General features: G+C 43.6%; 1 protein-coding gene across 2 annotated transcripts in view; it reads right to left on the bottom strand.

Moving 5' to 3' along the window:
- Positions 1-3,689: 3,689 nt before the first annotated feature.
- The window catches only part of ABL1 (ABL proto-oncogene 1, non-receptor tyrosine kinase), a 388,171-nt gene continuing 376,920 nt past the window's right edge, over positions 3,690-14,940 (bottom strand). For both annotated transcript variants that reach the window (XM_068248847.1, XM_068248845.1), the window contains exon 11: positions 3,690-13,172. In XM_068248847.1, coding sequence (XP_068104948.1) covers positions 11,533-13,172 — 1,640 coding nt within the window. In that variant the 3' untranslated portion in view covers positions 3,690-11,532. The remainder of the gene's footprint in view (positions 13,173-14,940) is intronic.

Below are 14,940 nucleotides of genomic sequence, written 5' to 3'. Positions count from 1 at the left end.
ACAGCCATTGGCAATGCAATAGAGGAAAAATGCAAAGTTCTACTTGCCGACTGCTCCACGCCAATTGGCGTGAGCAGTGCGGCAGCCCCAGGACTGCTCCACGCTGATAGGCGTGAACGGCCGTCTATGTGGCTAGCAGGAGATCGCGTGCAGGCTTCTCCTGCTTGGTCTTCAGTCTCCGAGCAGCAATCGCCGCTCGGGAGACTGTTAGAGGCTGTCCCCTCCATAAGCTCGGGGGTGATCCGCTGTCATAGGCTGAAGCCTATGACAGCCGTTCACACTGATTGGCTGGCGGGGGGAGGGAGGGAGCAGGGGAAAATGAAAAAAAATAAAATAAAGATATTTATTGTAAAAATAAATAACATATATATTTAAAAAATAAACACTGGAGGAGCGATCAGTCCCCACCAACATAGAGCTCTGTTGGTGGAGAGAAAAGGGGGGAGGGGGAATCACTTCTGTGCGGAGTTGTACGATCCTGCAGCTTGGCCTTAAAGCTGCAGTGGCCAATTTTAAGAAAAAGTGCCTGGTCTTTAGGGGGTTAACACTGCGGTCCTCAAGTGATTAAATTGGGGTTTGCACCCTAGATAAAGGCTAATTGCAGAAATGCTAAATAAGATTAACAAACTTGAACCCCATCCTTTATCTCAGAATTTAAATGCTTCTTCAGCACTGAAAACGGCTTCTTACTTTCCTGGGCCATCAGGTTTCTAAGCTAAGTTTCAACGCTGCCCCTGGTCTAAGTGGCCAACAGATTGTGAGTCTTTATTTGCTACTAGTCAAGAGATTGATTTAACAATGGTTCTTGTTTTGTTTTTTTTGCCATGTTGCAAAGGGATTGGCTCTTTGTGGCCAGCACTTCAGCTCAGCAGAGTTTTATCTTCTGGTCGAGTTCCTCGTTACTCGGTGTGTAATGAAGCACATTTCCACACCATCCCCAGTATATGTATAAACGCCACGGGCACCTTTTATTACCATGTCCTGCCTGCAATAAGGACACTTTTTTTCTACTGCTTATTTAATGCTTTCATAAAGACACCATGGACAGAGTGGGAAGAGTTAAAATATTTATTTACACATGGAGATGGGAGGAATTGAACAGGAAGATACGAAATACAGCTGTGGCATTGTGAACAGAATTTAGACTCCAAGCAGCAATGGAAGACATCAGGCAGGGTCAGGAAACGAGCTCTGTGCCTCCTCTCCGCTTCCCCGCGACTACTTCCTGAGGGTGATAATTGCCTAGAGTTCCCTTCAATTTCTGTTCCTTGTGACACCCATAAAAGCAACAAGAACTAATTTAAAACCTCTTGTGGACTTTTTGAACCTTTCATTCTCTATACATCTGACATGAAAGGACCACAATCGCAAAAATCCTAAAATACATGAACGCACTTACAAATAAGAAGTATAGTTCTTACAGAGTAAAATGAGCCATAAATTACTTTTCTTCTATGTTGCTGTCACTCACAGTCGGAAGTAGAAATCTGACAGAACAAACAGGTTTTCGACTAGCCTATCTCCTCATGGGGGATTCTCAGGGATTTGTTTATTTTTAAAAACACTTGGGGAATTGCAGTTGCTCTATCCAACTGTCAAAGAAGTGTATGGTTAGCAGGGAGGCTGGCCTGCATCTCTGTATAAAGCCTTTTCAGGGAATATCTCTATAAAGAACAAAAGACTTGCTGAGAATCCCCCATGAAGAGATGGGCTAGTCCAAAACCTGTCGGTTCTGTCAGATTTCTACTACCTACTGTAAGAGGCAGCAGCATAGGAGAAAAAGTAATATATGGCTCATTTTACATACGTCTTATTTGTATGTGTTTACATGCACTTTATATTTTACAATTTTCGCGATAGTGGTTCTTGAAGGTGGCCATACACCATACAAACTTAATTGTACAACCTTACCACATCTATTTAGTACATAGGCAACAAAGTGACATATATGAAAGTGGTAAAATTGTAGTCTAGATTGTATAGTGCATGGCTGGCGTTAAAGGGGGTTGTAACATCCAAATATAAAAAACCCTTTATGTCCCCCATTTACAATAATACAATAACATTTCTATAGCGCTTTTCTCCCATAGGACTCAAAGCGCTTAGGCTCTCACAGATTCAGTAATTAGTAGGATGAAGTATTCACACAACAAGTTATATTTCTGCAAATGCCAAACTGAACAGGTGGGTTTTCAGTCTGGATGTAAACACGGCCAGGGATGGAGCTGTCCTGATCTGTTGAGGTAAGGAGTTCCAAAATGTAGGGGCAGCATGACAGAAGGCTCTGGACCAAAAGTTTCCAAGTGGACTCTGAGTATGACTAGATTATTAGAACCTGTTGATCTGAGAATGCGGGGATTGCTACACAGCTGCAACATATCTTTCATGTATCCAGGGCCCAGATTATTCAGTGATTTAAATGTCAGTAGGCCGATCTTGAATAGAACCCTCCATTCTATAGGTAGCCAGTGAAGGGAGTGCAGGACTGGCATTATGTGGCAGTGATGGGGTTGGTAGGTTGGTTAGCAGTCTGGCAGCAGTATTCTGTATCAGCTGTAGGCGGTACAAGACCTTTTTTGGAAGGACATTTCTTTTCTGTTTACCTGGTCTGGGTGCCGACTGCAGGAACTGTGCAGTGTGAGTGGGATTGTGGGAAGTTTTTTTTAGCTACAGTAACAAGCTTATCTCAGTATGCAAATAACAGAAAGCTTCCTATTTCAGATAAGGATACTATGACCAAAAGGTAATCGATTCCCCCCTGCCCCCCCTTCCCCTTTGAAGAGTTTGCAGAGTGATGTAATCCTTTTGTCTAGGTGATGTTTGCTTTCGAAGGTACAGTAAGTTGTGGCAGTGGGGAGGCAAAATTATCACTGAGCTGGGTTGAAAAAGAAAAGGACGGAAGTGATGTCACTTTTAGCATCACAGAGAAACAGTAAAGATGGAAACCAGTAGAAATATTCTTTTTTTTCCCTTTCATACCACATCTCCTAAATCTGACAGTGAACACAAAAAACAACAGGTTAAGCAGTGGGAACATTAGAGAAAACACCCAACCCTGCTCTCTGTTTCATCCTTCACTGCTCAGCCTGCTTCTAATCAGCCCTGATAAAATCCCCGACTGAGCATTCAGTCTGGCTTTGCTCAGGAATCATTATAACTGAGTCTGTCTTCTCTGCTGTTTTTTTCAAGCTCAAGGCTGCCTCCTTCTGGCTCTGCTATAATGACTCAGCTATGATTCCTGAGTAAATCCAGACTGAATGCTCAGTCGGGGATTTTATCAGGGCTGATAACACACAAGCTGAGCAGTAAAGAATGAAACAGAAGACATGGTAGGTGTTTCCTCTAATGTTCCCACTGATATATATGGTAAAATACATGAGAGTGCGTCGTCTCTGGTTCTGGTTCAGTAAGCTAAAAAGTAATATCTTCTTGGACGATGGAGAATTTTTTTTTCAGATAATATGGAGTTTTATCCTGTGTTAAATTTTTCAAGGGGAAAGGGCACTTCTGTAAGATAAGTTTGTGCGATGATGTCAAGAGCAAACATGCAGTGACCATTGTAATTCCAAGCAATTTCTTGCCCCCAGTAATATAATAAGTCTCAAACTCCTTGAGGTTTACTGTGTTGCATGATCAGACACACCATAACACCACACACTTGTAAATAACAAGCAATGACACAGGACACATTTGTAAGTAAATGGCTTGTATTTTGACAAAGTTGTAAAACTGCCACCAAGGTGACATTACCGAAAACAGGAGGTAAAGAAAGTTATTTACAGGAAGTGACATCATAGACACGCTAGTGACACGTGTAAGCTGAGGGGCGTACAACCCCAGAGGCGTAGATGCATATATATATATAAGCCGTACCTTGTTGCCCTTTATTGCTGAAGGACAGGTCACCCACTTCACATATTAGGCTCAGTGCTGTGTTCATGGAACCACACTCACAAATATGGCAAGTGTATACAAAGTGGCTTCCTTATGACTGGTAATACAGCCGCCATGCCACTGGTTGTCAAGAGGTTAAAAATCTACGCCTTTCTACCCAGCTGCGGTTGCAAGTTATTCGGGAGGAAGTAGGAACGGTCTAGCCTAATTACAATCATGCCTTTAGGTCCAAGCTGCTCGAGTTGACGTTCCTGCACAGTGGTGAGATCCAAGAATCAACTAATTATTCCTCAACAGCCAAGCTAAAGTGCCACTTGAGCATGACGGGGGTATTTTATAAAACAACGATATAAAAATTAACAACTTTTTTTGTGTAAGCATCCATCTTTATAAATAAATATGAGGCATTTTATTGGGGAAACCGATTCCGCTTGATAAACTCCAGAGCCCTTAAAGAGCCAAGTGAAAACTTTTAAGGCTTTAAAACGGACCTGAACTTTTGCATAGGAGACAGAGAGAATTCCACCCTGTGTGTGTTTATAGAGAACAGCTTGTCTAATTCTTCCTTCTCAGCAAGTAACAAGCCAGTGTAATTTGAGCTGTCAGTTATTTGCCAAATTCTGATGTAATATGTAAACACAGGAGGTTAACCCTTTCTGTGCTCCCAGGAAATAACCACTCTGCAGGATCTCAATAGCTGTTCTATAAATTGTAACAAGGAAATGTTTTTCTTTAAAGGGTATTATGTAAAGACAAAGTTTTGAGTTCAGGTTCGCTTTAAGGTCAATGAGGTCCATGTAAAGGGGCCCATTAACAGTACAATTCTGCAGCTGATCAATCATTTCCAATCGATTTGGTAATCGATCGGTCGTGCTCATCAATGGCCAAGTTCTCACTAACCAAGCCGATTGCTTGGATCCATCCAAAAAACAGATTGATTCCATTAATCTGATCGAATTGGCTAGCAGGATTTCAGCTGTTAAAGAGACTCTGTAACTAAATTTCTTCTATCCTATAAGTTCCTATGCCTGTTCTAATGTGGTCTGGCTTACTGCAGCCTTTCCTAGTTGCACAGTGGCTGTGTTATCTCTGTTATATGATCTAATCTTCTCTCCTCTGTCGGGCTCAGGCAGTCTGGCTGGAATGTGCTGTGCTGCTTGTGATTGGATAGAGCTATACACACCCTCTCCAGGCCCCCTGCAGGCTCTGTGTGACTCACACACTCGGCTTACTTGAGCCTATCATAAGCTTTTAGCAGCCATGTCTTTTGTTTGTAAACACTGCCTAAAACTGGTAATTACAAGCCAGGATTGCAGCAGGGAGTGGCAGAAACAGCACAGAGGGGCCCAGGAGAACATAATGAATAGAATGGTATGCTTTTTATCGAAAGAATTTTAGAGTACAGATTCTCTTTAATGGGCATGACCGATGGTTTCTGATCATTTACCGCGGTGCACAGAAAAGATTAATCAGCTGCAGAATTGTACCATTAATGGGCACAGTTAGCTGTATCCCTTCTGGGCAGAGCTGAAGGGTACGATGTTCTATTAGAGTGAAGTTTGCAGCTACTGCAGGGAGATCCTCCACACTGCTTCATGTGCGTTTCCCTTGTAGAACACAAACAGTCGAAGAGATGGAAATGATTTCGACTTGCATTCAGTTTCTATGTAAATCTTATGCAGCTTGAAACTGGACTTCCTGTCGATTTTGATTGGCTCAATTTCAAGCTGCATACGATTGATATGAATGCAAGTCAAAATGATTTGGATCTCAATTGACCGATTCTTGAAGAATATTCTTCAGATATTCCTAAATAGAACCTCTGCTAGAGGGCATGCCCCAAGGCATTTTTTAAGCGCCACCTAGTGGATAGGAGGACACATGGTGAATTTTGTTACACTGGTGATAACAGCAGCTTACTCAGCCCATTACAGCCATGACTGTGGTAATGGAATATGATCTCTCTTGCGTCCTGTAAGGCACCTTGTGCAGGTTAATGGAGAACTTCTCACTACCGTAAATGAAAGGTTAGGTTGTGGTTACTGAGCATCATACTCTATAACCACAACCTAACCAGTGATCATGACATCATTTGCTCTGTTGCCACTTTGCATATAATACATCCTGTTAATTCATTTAACTAACTGACTAATCTACCATAAAAATCTGTAATTAAGGGGCTAGAAAGACCAGTCGGCAGCAGAAGTGAGATGGAAATATGCCCGTAAGGCTGCAGAAAGCCTGGGTAATGGGAAGCCCTAGCAATCCAGCATCAGTCTGCTGAGTAAGACAAGCATATCCACTCACATTCACCTATGTCATTATGGTGTGCAGCGCAATTCTTCTTTAAAGTGTTCTTGTACTTCTACTTATGGCACTAGGAGTACCTGGGTGCTTCTAGTTTCCAAAATCGTATCAAACCAACCTCTCCTATGAGAGGTCTGTAAAATGTGTGGGCTTTGGGCTGGGTGCAGCAGGCATTTACTCTAGTCCATATAGAAGCCTCCATCTTCTATTCCCCGTGCCATAGGTTAAGATTTGCACTGTAGTATCCTGCCTCCCCAGGCCGCCACGATGCATGCTGGGAGATGTAGGTAAATCACCAGACCAGATGTAATCACATCAATGGGAACTACATCTCCCAGCATGCATCACGTATCCCGTTACACATTGTGGCTGCTGGCACATAGGATATCACTTCGGGAACATGTGGGTTTGAGGCACAGCGGTATAGAAAATGGAAGCATCCGTAAAGGTGGGGGGCTACGGAGCAGCCCCCATAGGTAAGTAAATGCCTTCTTCATCCTCCAAAGCCCACAGAATTTACGAACCTCCCTTAGGGGAGGTTACTTTTTGCAAGTTTTAGAAAAATGGTGCTCAGTTCACTCCAAATTTCCTGTGCTGTTTTTGCCCGACTTGCTGGTCCTACTATGTACCTATGGAGCATTTGTGCTGAAATCAGTTTACCTCTCTTGATCCCCTCCGCTAGGGATTCCATATCGGAAAGGAGAAAAAAAGCAAAATGAATGCAAGAATTTCACAGCAGCTGTATGGAAGCCATGGGGGATTACTTTAATACTGTAGCTTAGTCTTCAGCAGCGTCATAGTCTATCTGAAGTGGCCTCGTCCGGCAAGGTGCTTCCCTACACAGCTTTATAAAATGGCTTGGAATTGGTTATGTAGCTTCGGTAATTCAATAATGTACTTAAAAACCAATTCCCTCTCAGACTCTCGCCAGGCTGAAAAGTCTACGGCCCCCTACAAAGGTCAGTAATGATGGCAGCTGTAACGCTAACAAGTCATTATTTTAACACTGGCAGATTTCTGTAAGTGGGCTATAGTCTGTTCAAAGGAATCGCGCTGATAGACTGCTGTGTTGAAGGAGGCTTTTTTCACACAAGCTTAAGATAAGTCTACTGGCGGTTGGTGAAAGGCAAGCAAAGTACCTGATGGCGGACTAAAATATCATATACGGTGGCTCTTCTACTGATGACAGACAAGTCTTTGAGGATGAAAAATACAATCCTTGCACTATTCTGCGGCCAAGAGCCTACCATGTCTTGTTTGATTTAAATAGTCAAAGGCTGCCCCATATATTTAAAGGACAACTATTGTGAAAAATGTAAAAATTTTAAAAAACATATTTGCACATACTTATAAGACGTACATTCATTCCAGAATAAAATGCACAAAAAATTACGGTACTTATGTATTATCCCGTCTTGAAAGTTTGACAGCTTTTTGTTAAAGTTTTTTTTGCTCCCCCAGGAAGATCAAACCATTTTTGGAAAGCTGAAAGTCCCGGCGGTTTGTTGCACTGGGTCCCGAGTCGGTATGATGCTCAGTTCCCAAGTTATGGGGTTTTGAAGGAGGGGTGTCCCCTGAACTTGGCTGCAGAAAGTGCAATTACAGAAGTACGGGACGAACCCAACATGATAAGCAGCTCACCTGGAAGGTCTTCTTCCTTTGCAGCATAAATCTGTATCTTCAAAACTTATGTCAGGTGCTCTGTGTCTCTCATTACAGATGAAGGAGCAGCGCAGCTATGCACCCTCGTCTTCTCTCTGTCTTACTGGCATAGGCAGGAGACTCAATTCCACTGTGCTCTCTGCAACAAAGTGCACGGGACACCCGTCCCCCAAAACCCCCCCTAACTTGGGAATGGGGCATCGCATTGACTCAGGACCCAGTGCAAAGGAAAGCCGGGACTTTCAGCTTTCCAAACATGGTTAGATCTGGCTACGGGATCAAACAGAACTTTAACAAAAAGCTGCCAAACTTTCCAGACGAGATAATACGCAAGTACCCAAATTACTTACTCCCTTATGTCGCTGTCTCTTACAGTAGGCAGTAAAACTAGGATAGCTCTGACAGGTTTTGACTAGTCCATCTCCTTATGGGGGATTATCAGTATTTCCTTTGCTCTTGACAAAAGCAATCCATGGAAAGGATCTAAACAAACATGTTGGATGCTCTCCCTACTAGTTTTCACACAAGTTTGCCAGTTGGAATAGGCAAACTGTTTACTCCAACAGGCAAATTCAGTAAGTGCTTTTGAAGATAAAGAAAACTACCATGATGGACTAGTCCAAACTATTCACAACAAGAGATGGTAGGGGGAGGCGGAATGATGCTAAACTACCTGGAAACAGAAGATGGAACCTATAAGCTCAACTTTACTGGAAGCTATACAAGGCAAGGACAGTCATATTGCACATGCAGACTTGTAGTGGGTGGTGGACATTAGTTAAGATGCCCATTAACGGTGCAATATTTTTATCAGATGTGATCAGATTTGCGGGATCATAAGTAATCGGAAGGTAATTATCGCTTGTCCCCATAAATGGGTCAATTAGGGACTTCTTCCCTTTGGAATCGATTGCAGAATCAAACATTTTGATCAAAAAAATTCAGTATTCCAATTGACCAAAGAAACATTTCACATCAATTTTCTCCCCAAACTGCGTGATTTCTGTACAACTCGGTAAGAAAAAATATTGTACCATTAATGGCCACTTTTAGATCCACCATTTGAATAACGGAATCCACTCCTACACTGGTGATCCTACATCTGAAAGGACAGGTGCCTAGAGAGCACAGTAACATAAAGGAAGTTCTTATTCCAAAAGCTCATTTATGAAAGGTAAAAATGATCATTTACACTAGTCAACATGACCGCTTTGAAAATTTGGGTTGTTCAGTTCGTTTGGACTTTGACTATTTGCTTTTTCAACGGTTGACTAAACTTTTAGATGCTACCAGACCAGCTTGATCTGTAAATTAGGTAAAAACTGATTTTTTGGTACTTTGGTATTATACCGATGACCGCACAAGAGAACCAGACTTTGGAGGTAGCCCTAGTTTGGCACCCTCCTGTAAAAAGTCTCTTTAATCCACTGCCAAGACCAAAACAACTGTTGGGAAGCGGAGAGTCTTTGCTTTCATTTGGGCCAGGTCCCAAGTTGGTGGGACACACAATTCCTAAATTAGGGGGGTGTTAAATGACAGGCTGCTCTCTCCTCCTCTCTAATAACTAGACTCAGTGTGAGGAGGAATAAGAAGACCTAGAATGAAAAGGGATCATCCGCTCCAAAACGAACTGAGTGAGAGTCAGTTGCTGCTGTTCATCCTGTAGGGTTTGACCGGTCAACATTCTCTCTGCAGCTATGCATGGGGACAACCCTTCTTCAACAACCCCTAACTTAGAAACGGTGTGTCCCACCAACCCGGGGTCTGGTGTAAATGAAAGATGAGACTAAGCTTCCCAACAGTAGTTTGGTTTTGGCAGGGGATTAAACAGAATTTTCTTGAGGGAGTTGCTAATCTAGGGTCACCGCCGATGACGGGTTCTCTTATGGTATAATATGTATGTACTATTTTTTTTTAAGTGAAAGGGCAATTTCTCCAAGTTAGGTGAACAGAAAGGCAAGAATTAACCTACAGCACTTTAAGGTGATATGCAAGGATGTCCTGTCCTTGGACTTAAAGCTGTCTAAGAACGCAGCCAACAGCCCGACGGCCAATTCCGAGACACACCATGAGTTAGAGGCACTTGGACCATTTTTCGGTGCCAGAGATTTCTTGGAACGATGAAGGCATCTGTGTGTGCACGTTTAAACTTTACATTTATAAATTCATACATATATATAAAACTGTATATCCTTGTAAAGGAAAATGAAACTGCCAACTGTAAATTTATACAGGAAAAACTGGAAAATTGTTGTAAACCTCTAAAAGAAAAAAAGGGGGGGGGGGGGGGGAGAAGGAGAAAAATACAAAGATGGAATTTCATGAGACATTATAATACAAAAAAATTTCACAAAGGGTAAAAACTGGAAGCACTGAAAAAGCTTTGAGAAGTGCAGGGCGCATGTAGAACGTGAGGCGTAAAAAGCTTCAAGTGGACCCATCACCAATGTTCTGGAGGCACACATCTTGGGGGAGGAGCCAAGACTGAGCCTAACAAAGTCATCTGGTATTCGTGACATCGAGGAGACGTAAGGCACTTTGTTTCACAATTATCTAGGCCTCCGAATGAGGGTCGACCCACAAAACGGCCTCCTCCAAAACTCACATTGATGAGCGCCCGTAAAATCTTGCAATCCCTGCCATTGTTTGTGCTCTTGACTCTTTTTTTCACCGGCACATCCCTCACCCATTAAATATTCAAGCTATGGATTTGCCTTAAGATTTGACAAAGTAAGGCATATCCTTGCTCACATTATATCAACATGTAAGATAAATACAAACCCACCCACCCCCTCGTCATTTAATTTTTTTTTTTGGTTTTAAAAGAATAAAGAAGAAAGGCATTGCACTTAAAACGTAAACCACAAAAAACGATACAGTCTTCATTTATAAACACACCGATGCACCAATGGCTTGGACATGCTATCGCTGTTATGACACTGTGCCAAATTTCCATTGTGTGTTTTTAGAACACTTGCAGTATGAAACATACTGATAATTGCATAAAGGGGGGATGAGGATTTTCTGCTCAACGACTTTCTTCTGTTTTGATACACGGAATGCTATCGTTTGCCTTTATGTGCTAAGAATCTAAGTGTATTCAGCTCAACTGGAATGTTTTTGTTTTGTTATGTGCACACTTCAAGGATGGCTTCTTAGTATGCGCAAAGAAGAGGGCAGAGTAACTGCTCTGCCTTTGTTACCAGGTATTTACTGCTGGATGAGGCAGTGGCAATCAGGAAGCAGTGTTAGACAAAGGCATTTTTTTTTTGTTTTTGCTTTACAATACTGCCTGCACTGTAGTCCTAAATGGGGGTCCAGCACCGCAAAGCAATCTGCCTAATTTCTGGTTTTAACAAGAAAGAAACCTGTAGACCACCGAGGTCCGTGTCAGAGAGAACTGCAGTCTCTAGGAGTAGAGTAGGTAAAGGTAGGTAAAGGGGAGTGCGTTTTAAGAAAGATGTGCACCTTTATCACCTAATGGCATGGTGTGGGCTTCAAGGCCACTAGCTCAAAGTTCAGATGCATAGCACTTTTTTTTCAGGCATCAGCATAAAACCATGATGACCTAGCATGTCCCCAACTCAAAAATGAGTAGGGCAAAATGTCAATCAATCATGCCCTGATGTCCTCCATATTCTCTGAATTCAAAACCTTGAATTTCAAATGCTACCTCTGCACTACATCACTGATCTCTTTTACAGAGGCAAGCAGCTTGCTAAAGTCCTGAGGCGTTGCAGGTCCTCCTCCGGTGGAGGCAGCAGCAGGGCAGATCTGTAGATCTCGAAGGCTGTTCTCCAGCTTGCTCATTGCTTCTCTGAAAGCAAACTTGTTCCTCATTTGTTGAATGGAGTCCACATAACTGGTGCAGAACGCGTGCAGATTTTTGGCAGCCTCAAGCACAGTACTGTGGCTGGCCATTTGTTCAGAGTTACGGCTGATGGCAGCTCGGAGACATTCTGTGCTTTCCAGTAATGTCTCCTTGGTGACTGTTCCACTAAGAAGCTTCTCAGGGGGCTGGCGAGTCTTGCGTAATGAAACTCTTGTAGAAAGGAGAGGAATAAAAGCAGTGGATGAAGAGGAAGTTCCTGCTGGCTGTTGTGGTTGTTCAGCAGCTCCTCCGATCCCTGTCTGAGTTCCAGGCCTTTTTTCTGTTGACTGGGGCTTGGTGCTGGACAGTAATGCTGTCTTCTTGGCACTGTCTGTCACAGCTGAGCTTGTTCTTGAGTGATCCTCGCTCTGATTTATGGATTTGTGCTTTGGCTCACTTGTGCTAGAATCATTGCTTGGAATTTGGGAGGAAAGCTTTGTAGATTTACCCAAGTTAGAGGAGCTGGTAGAAGACGATAATGAGGTTGGGTTGGAAACTGGTAGAGGTGGGCTTGGTTTCACTTTTAAAGGTTTCATTTTGTCCTTGGTGGTTGTCTCAGCTGTCTTTAATCTCCTAAGACGGAGCTCTGTTTCAGTTTTGCCTGGGCCAATTGCTTGCCTGGTCAAGGCAACTGTGTCGGGGGCAGTTTTAATATTCCCAGTCTCCTCCTTTTGTAAGGATGAGGAGGAAAAAGGACCGCCTGGTTTTCTACGTAGCAATTTGGGTGTCATGCTGGGAGGACTGGATTCTGGACTAGGTTCAGTGTCTTTGAATACTTCATCGGAAGGCTCCTCAACTTTTTTGGGCAGACGAGGAGGTGGTGTGACAGTACCACCGGCACAAGAAAAGTCCGGTTTGATTTCATTGCCTCGCTTTCGAGGAAGGGCTGGCTTTTCTGTTTTTTGGCCGACTCCAGAACTAGACAGGTCCAAGAAACACCTGGCTGATGATAATTCCCTAGGGAGAGTGACTGACTTCCACTCCATGTCTTTGGATCCATGAGGCATACAGGATGCAGAAGAGGATCTTTGGAAACGTTTGCCTATATTGCTATTATTATCCTCTTCCGATGGTGGCTGCCGACCTACAACTGCACCAGATTTTTTCCATTGTGGGGACAGAAACCCACCGGTTCCCTGGACTGAGCCATTGGTCATTGCAGCCCCATTACTTGGAAATTTTAAGGCATCAAGGTCGCCCCCCAAGCTGGCATCTCTATGATCTCCCTCCAAGCACCTTTGCTCCATCTCTCGGAAGGAACTGCTGCGTTTGGGTGGTGTAGGAGCAGTTTTCTTCTTCCTTTTAATCAAAGTGCTAAAGAGATTAGTAGCTTTTTTACTGGGAAACAGACGGTCATCGTCCGGAAGTCCAATATCTGCAGCTCCACCACGCTCTTTACGAGGCAGAAGAGGAGAAGCTGGCTCAGTATCCAAAAGATCTACAAAGAAAAAAAAAACAACTTTCAGAACCTCAGAAGACATAACCTATTAACTAAAATTTCACACAATCTATATTCAAACTGCAGCCCATTAGTTGCTTATTCTCTCCCCGATAGAGGGGTTAATAAAACGTCAGTGTAGGGGCCGGTTAACACCAGTGTCCCACAATGGTAAACGATGGCTGCAGGACTCAAATGAATAGACAGTGCCGGTACTGCCGTTTACCACAGATGCTGCGTTAGGATCCGGATTTTTACCATCATCTGAGGCAATCCTGGAAGCTACATGTAACTTCCAGGTTCGTTAAGTGATGCACGTGCCCCAGCAGGGGGTAAAAAAAATGATGCATGTAGGGAAGCACTGCAAGATACTTTTCTGCATGCTGGCAGAAAAGCATATGAGTGAGACGTCGCAGGACGACTGTGTGAACTGGGCATTACTGTGAGAAGCCCTTCTAACTGCAGGTAAGGAGTAAAGAGTGAGGAGAAATGTTCAAAAGACAATTACTGACATTTAAAGGATACCTGACCTGAGGCAAAGCTAGCTAAGGTAAGCATGGAGTTATGTTCATATAGGATCCACATACTTCTGTGTGTTGTCTGTTCCTCTTTTCGTTACCCCTGGTTTCTGTAATCACTCTTGGAAAAATCTGACATCCTGCTACAGTTACATTTTCAAACAGGAAGAGGCAGGCTTGCAGCGATATTCCCTCCCATTCCTTCTTTTTAAAGGGAGTGAATAGGCCGGGAGAGGGAAGAGAAAAAAGCCTGCCTTTCTGTCTGATAAATTGACTTATTCAATTGACTGTATTTACAAAATGAAGTATAAACAAACATCCCTGCCTGTTTGGTGTCATCTCTTAGCCCCCTCTGTAATATTTTTGCTGCTCTCAGCTTAACCTCCCTGGCGGTTTATTTATTTTGCCAGGGAGGCTGCGGGAGGTTTTTTTTTAAATTAAAAAAAAATATTTCATGCAGCCAACTGAAAGTTGGCTGCATGAAAGCCCACTAGAGAGCGCTCCTGAAGCGTACTTTCGATCGCCTCCGGCAATCGAAAGTAACAAGATAGGCCGCAATGAGCGGCCTATCTTGTTTCGCTTTCCTCGTCGCCATGGCGACGAGCGGAGTGACGTCATGGACGTCAGTCGACGTCCTGACGTCAGAGCTGCCCGATCCAGCCCCTAGCGCCGGCCGGAACTGTTTGTTCCGGCTGCGCTGGGCTCGGGCGGCTGGGGGGACCCTCTTTCGCCGCTGCACGCGGCGGCGATCGGGCAGCACACGCGGCTGGCAAAGTGCCAGCTGCGTGTGCTGCTTTTTTCAGAATCAGAATCGGCCCAGCAGGGCCTGAGCGGCGACCTCCGGCGGCATACCCCGAGCTCAGCTCGGGATTACCGCCAAGGAGGTTAATAAAGAGGGTAAAAAAACTGTTTTATAAACTGTTTTGTAAACACAAAATATGGCCACCAAAACAGGAAGTACATCAGCAGAGCAGTGAACTCAGTTAATACACAGTGAGTACACAGAATTCAGTGAGTTACACATTGCATTCAGACTCCAGAGTGCAAGTTTTGAAAGAGCTCTGTGTCAATGAAGCATGACAAGCTGTGTCTTTAGAGCCTGTAGTCTCAGGTTTGCACTGGTGTCAGCCTGACAGGCAGCTTCCTCATCAGCCAGCTATTCTTTGTTCAGTTTATCAGTCTGTGTTTATCAGCCTCACAGATAGACAAGCTGACAGTGAGAGCAGGGACATTGTCTGTGAGGAATAATC

The sequence above is a fragment of the Hyperolius riggenbachi genome, chromosome 8 (genome assembly GCF_040937935.1).
Source record: "Hyperolius riggenbachi isolate aHypRig1 chromosome 8, aHypRig1.pri, whole genome shotgun sequence".
Taxonomy (NCBI): domain Eukaryota; kingdom Metazoa; phylum Chordata; class Amphibia; order Anura; family Hyperoliidae; genus Hyperolius; species Hyperolius riggenbachi.
Note: the sequence above shows the minus strand (reverse complement) of the source record. Positions and strands in the feature narration are given on the sequence as shown.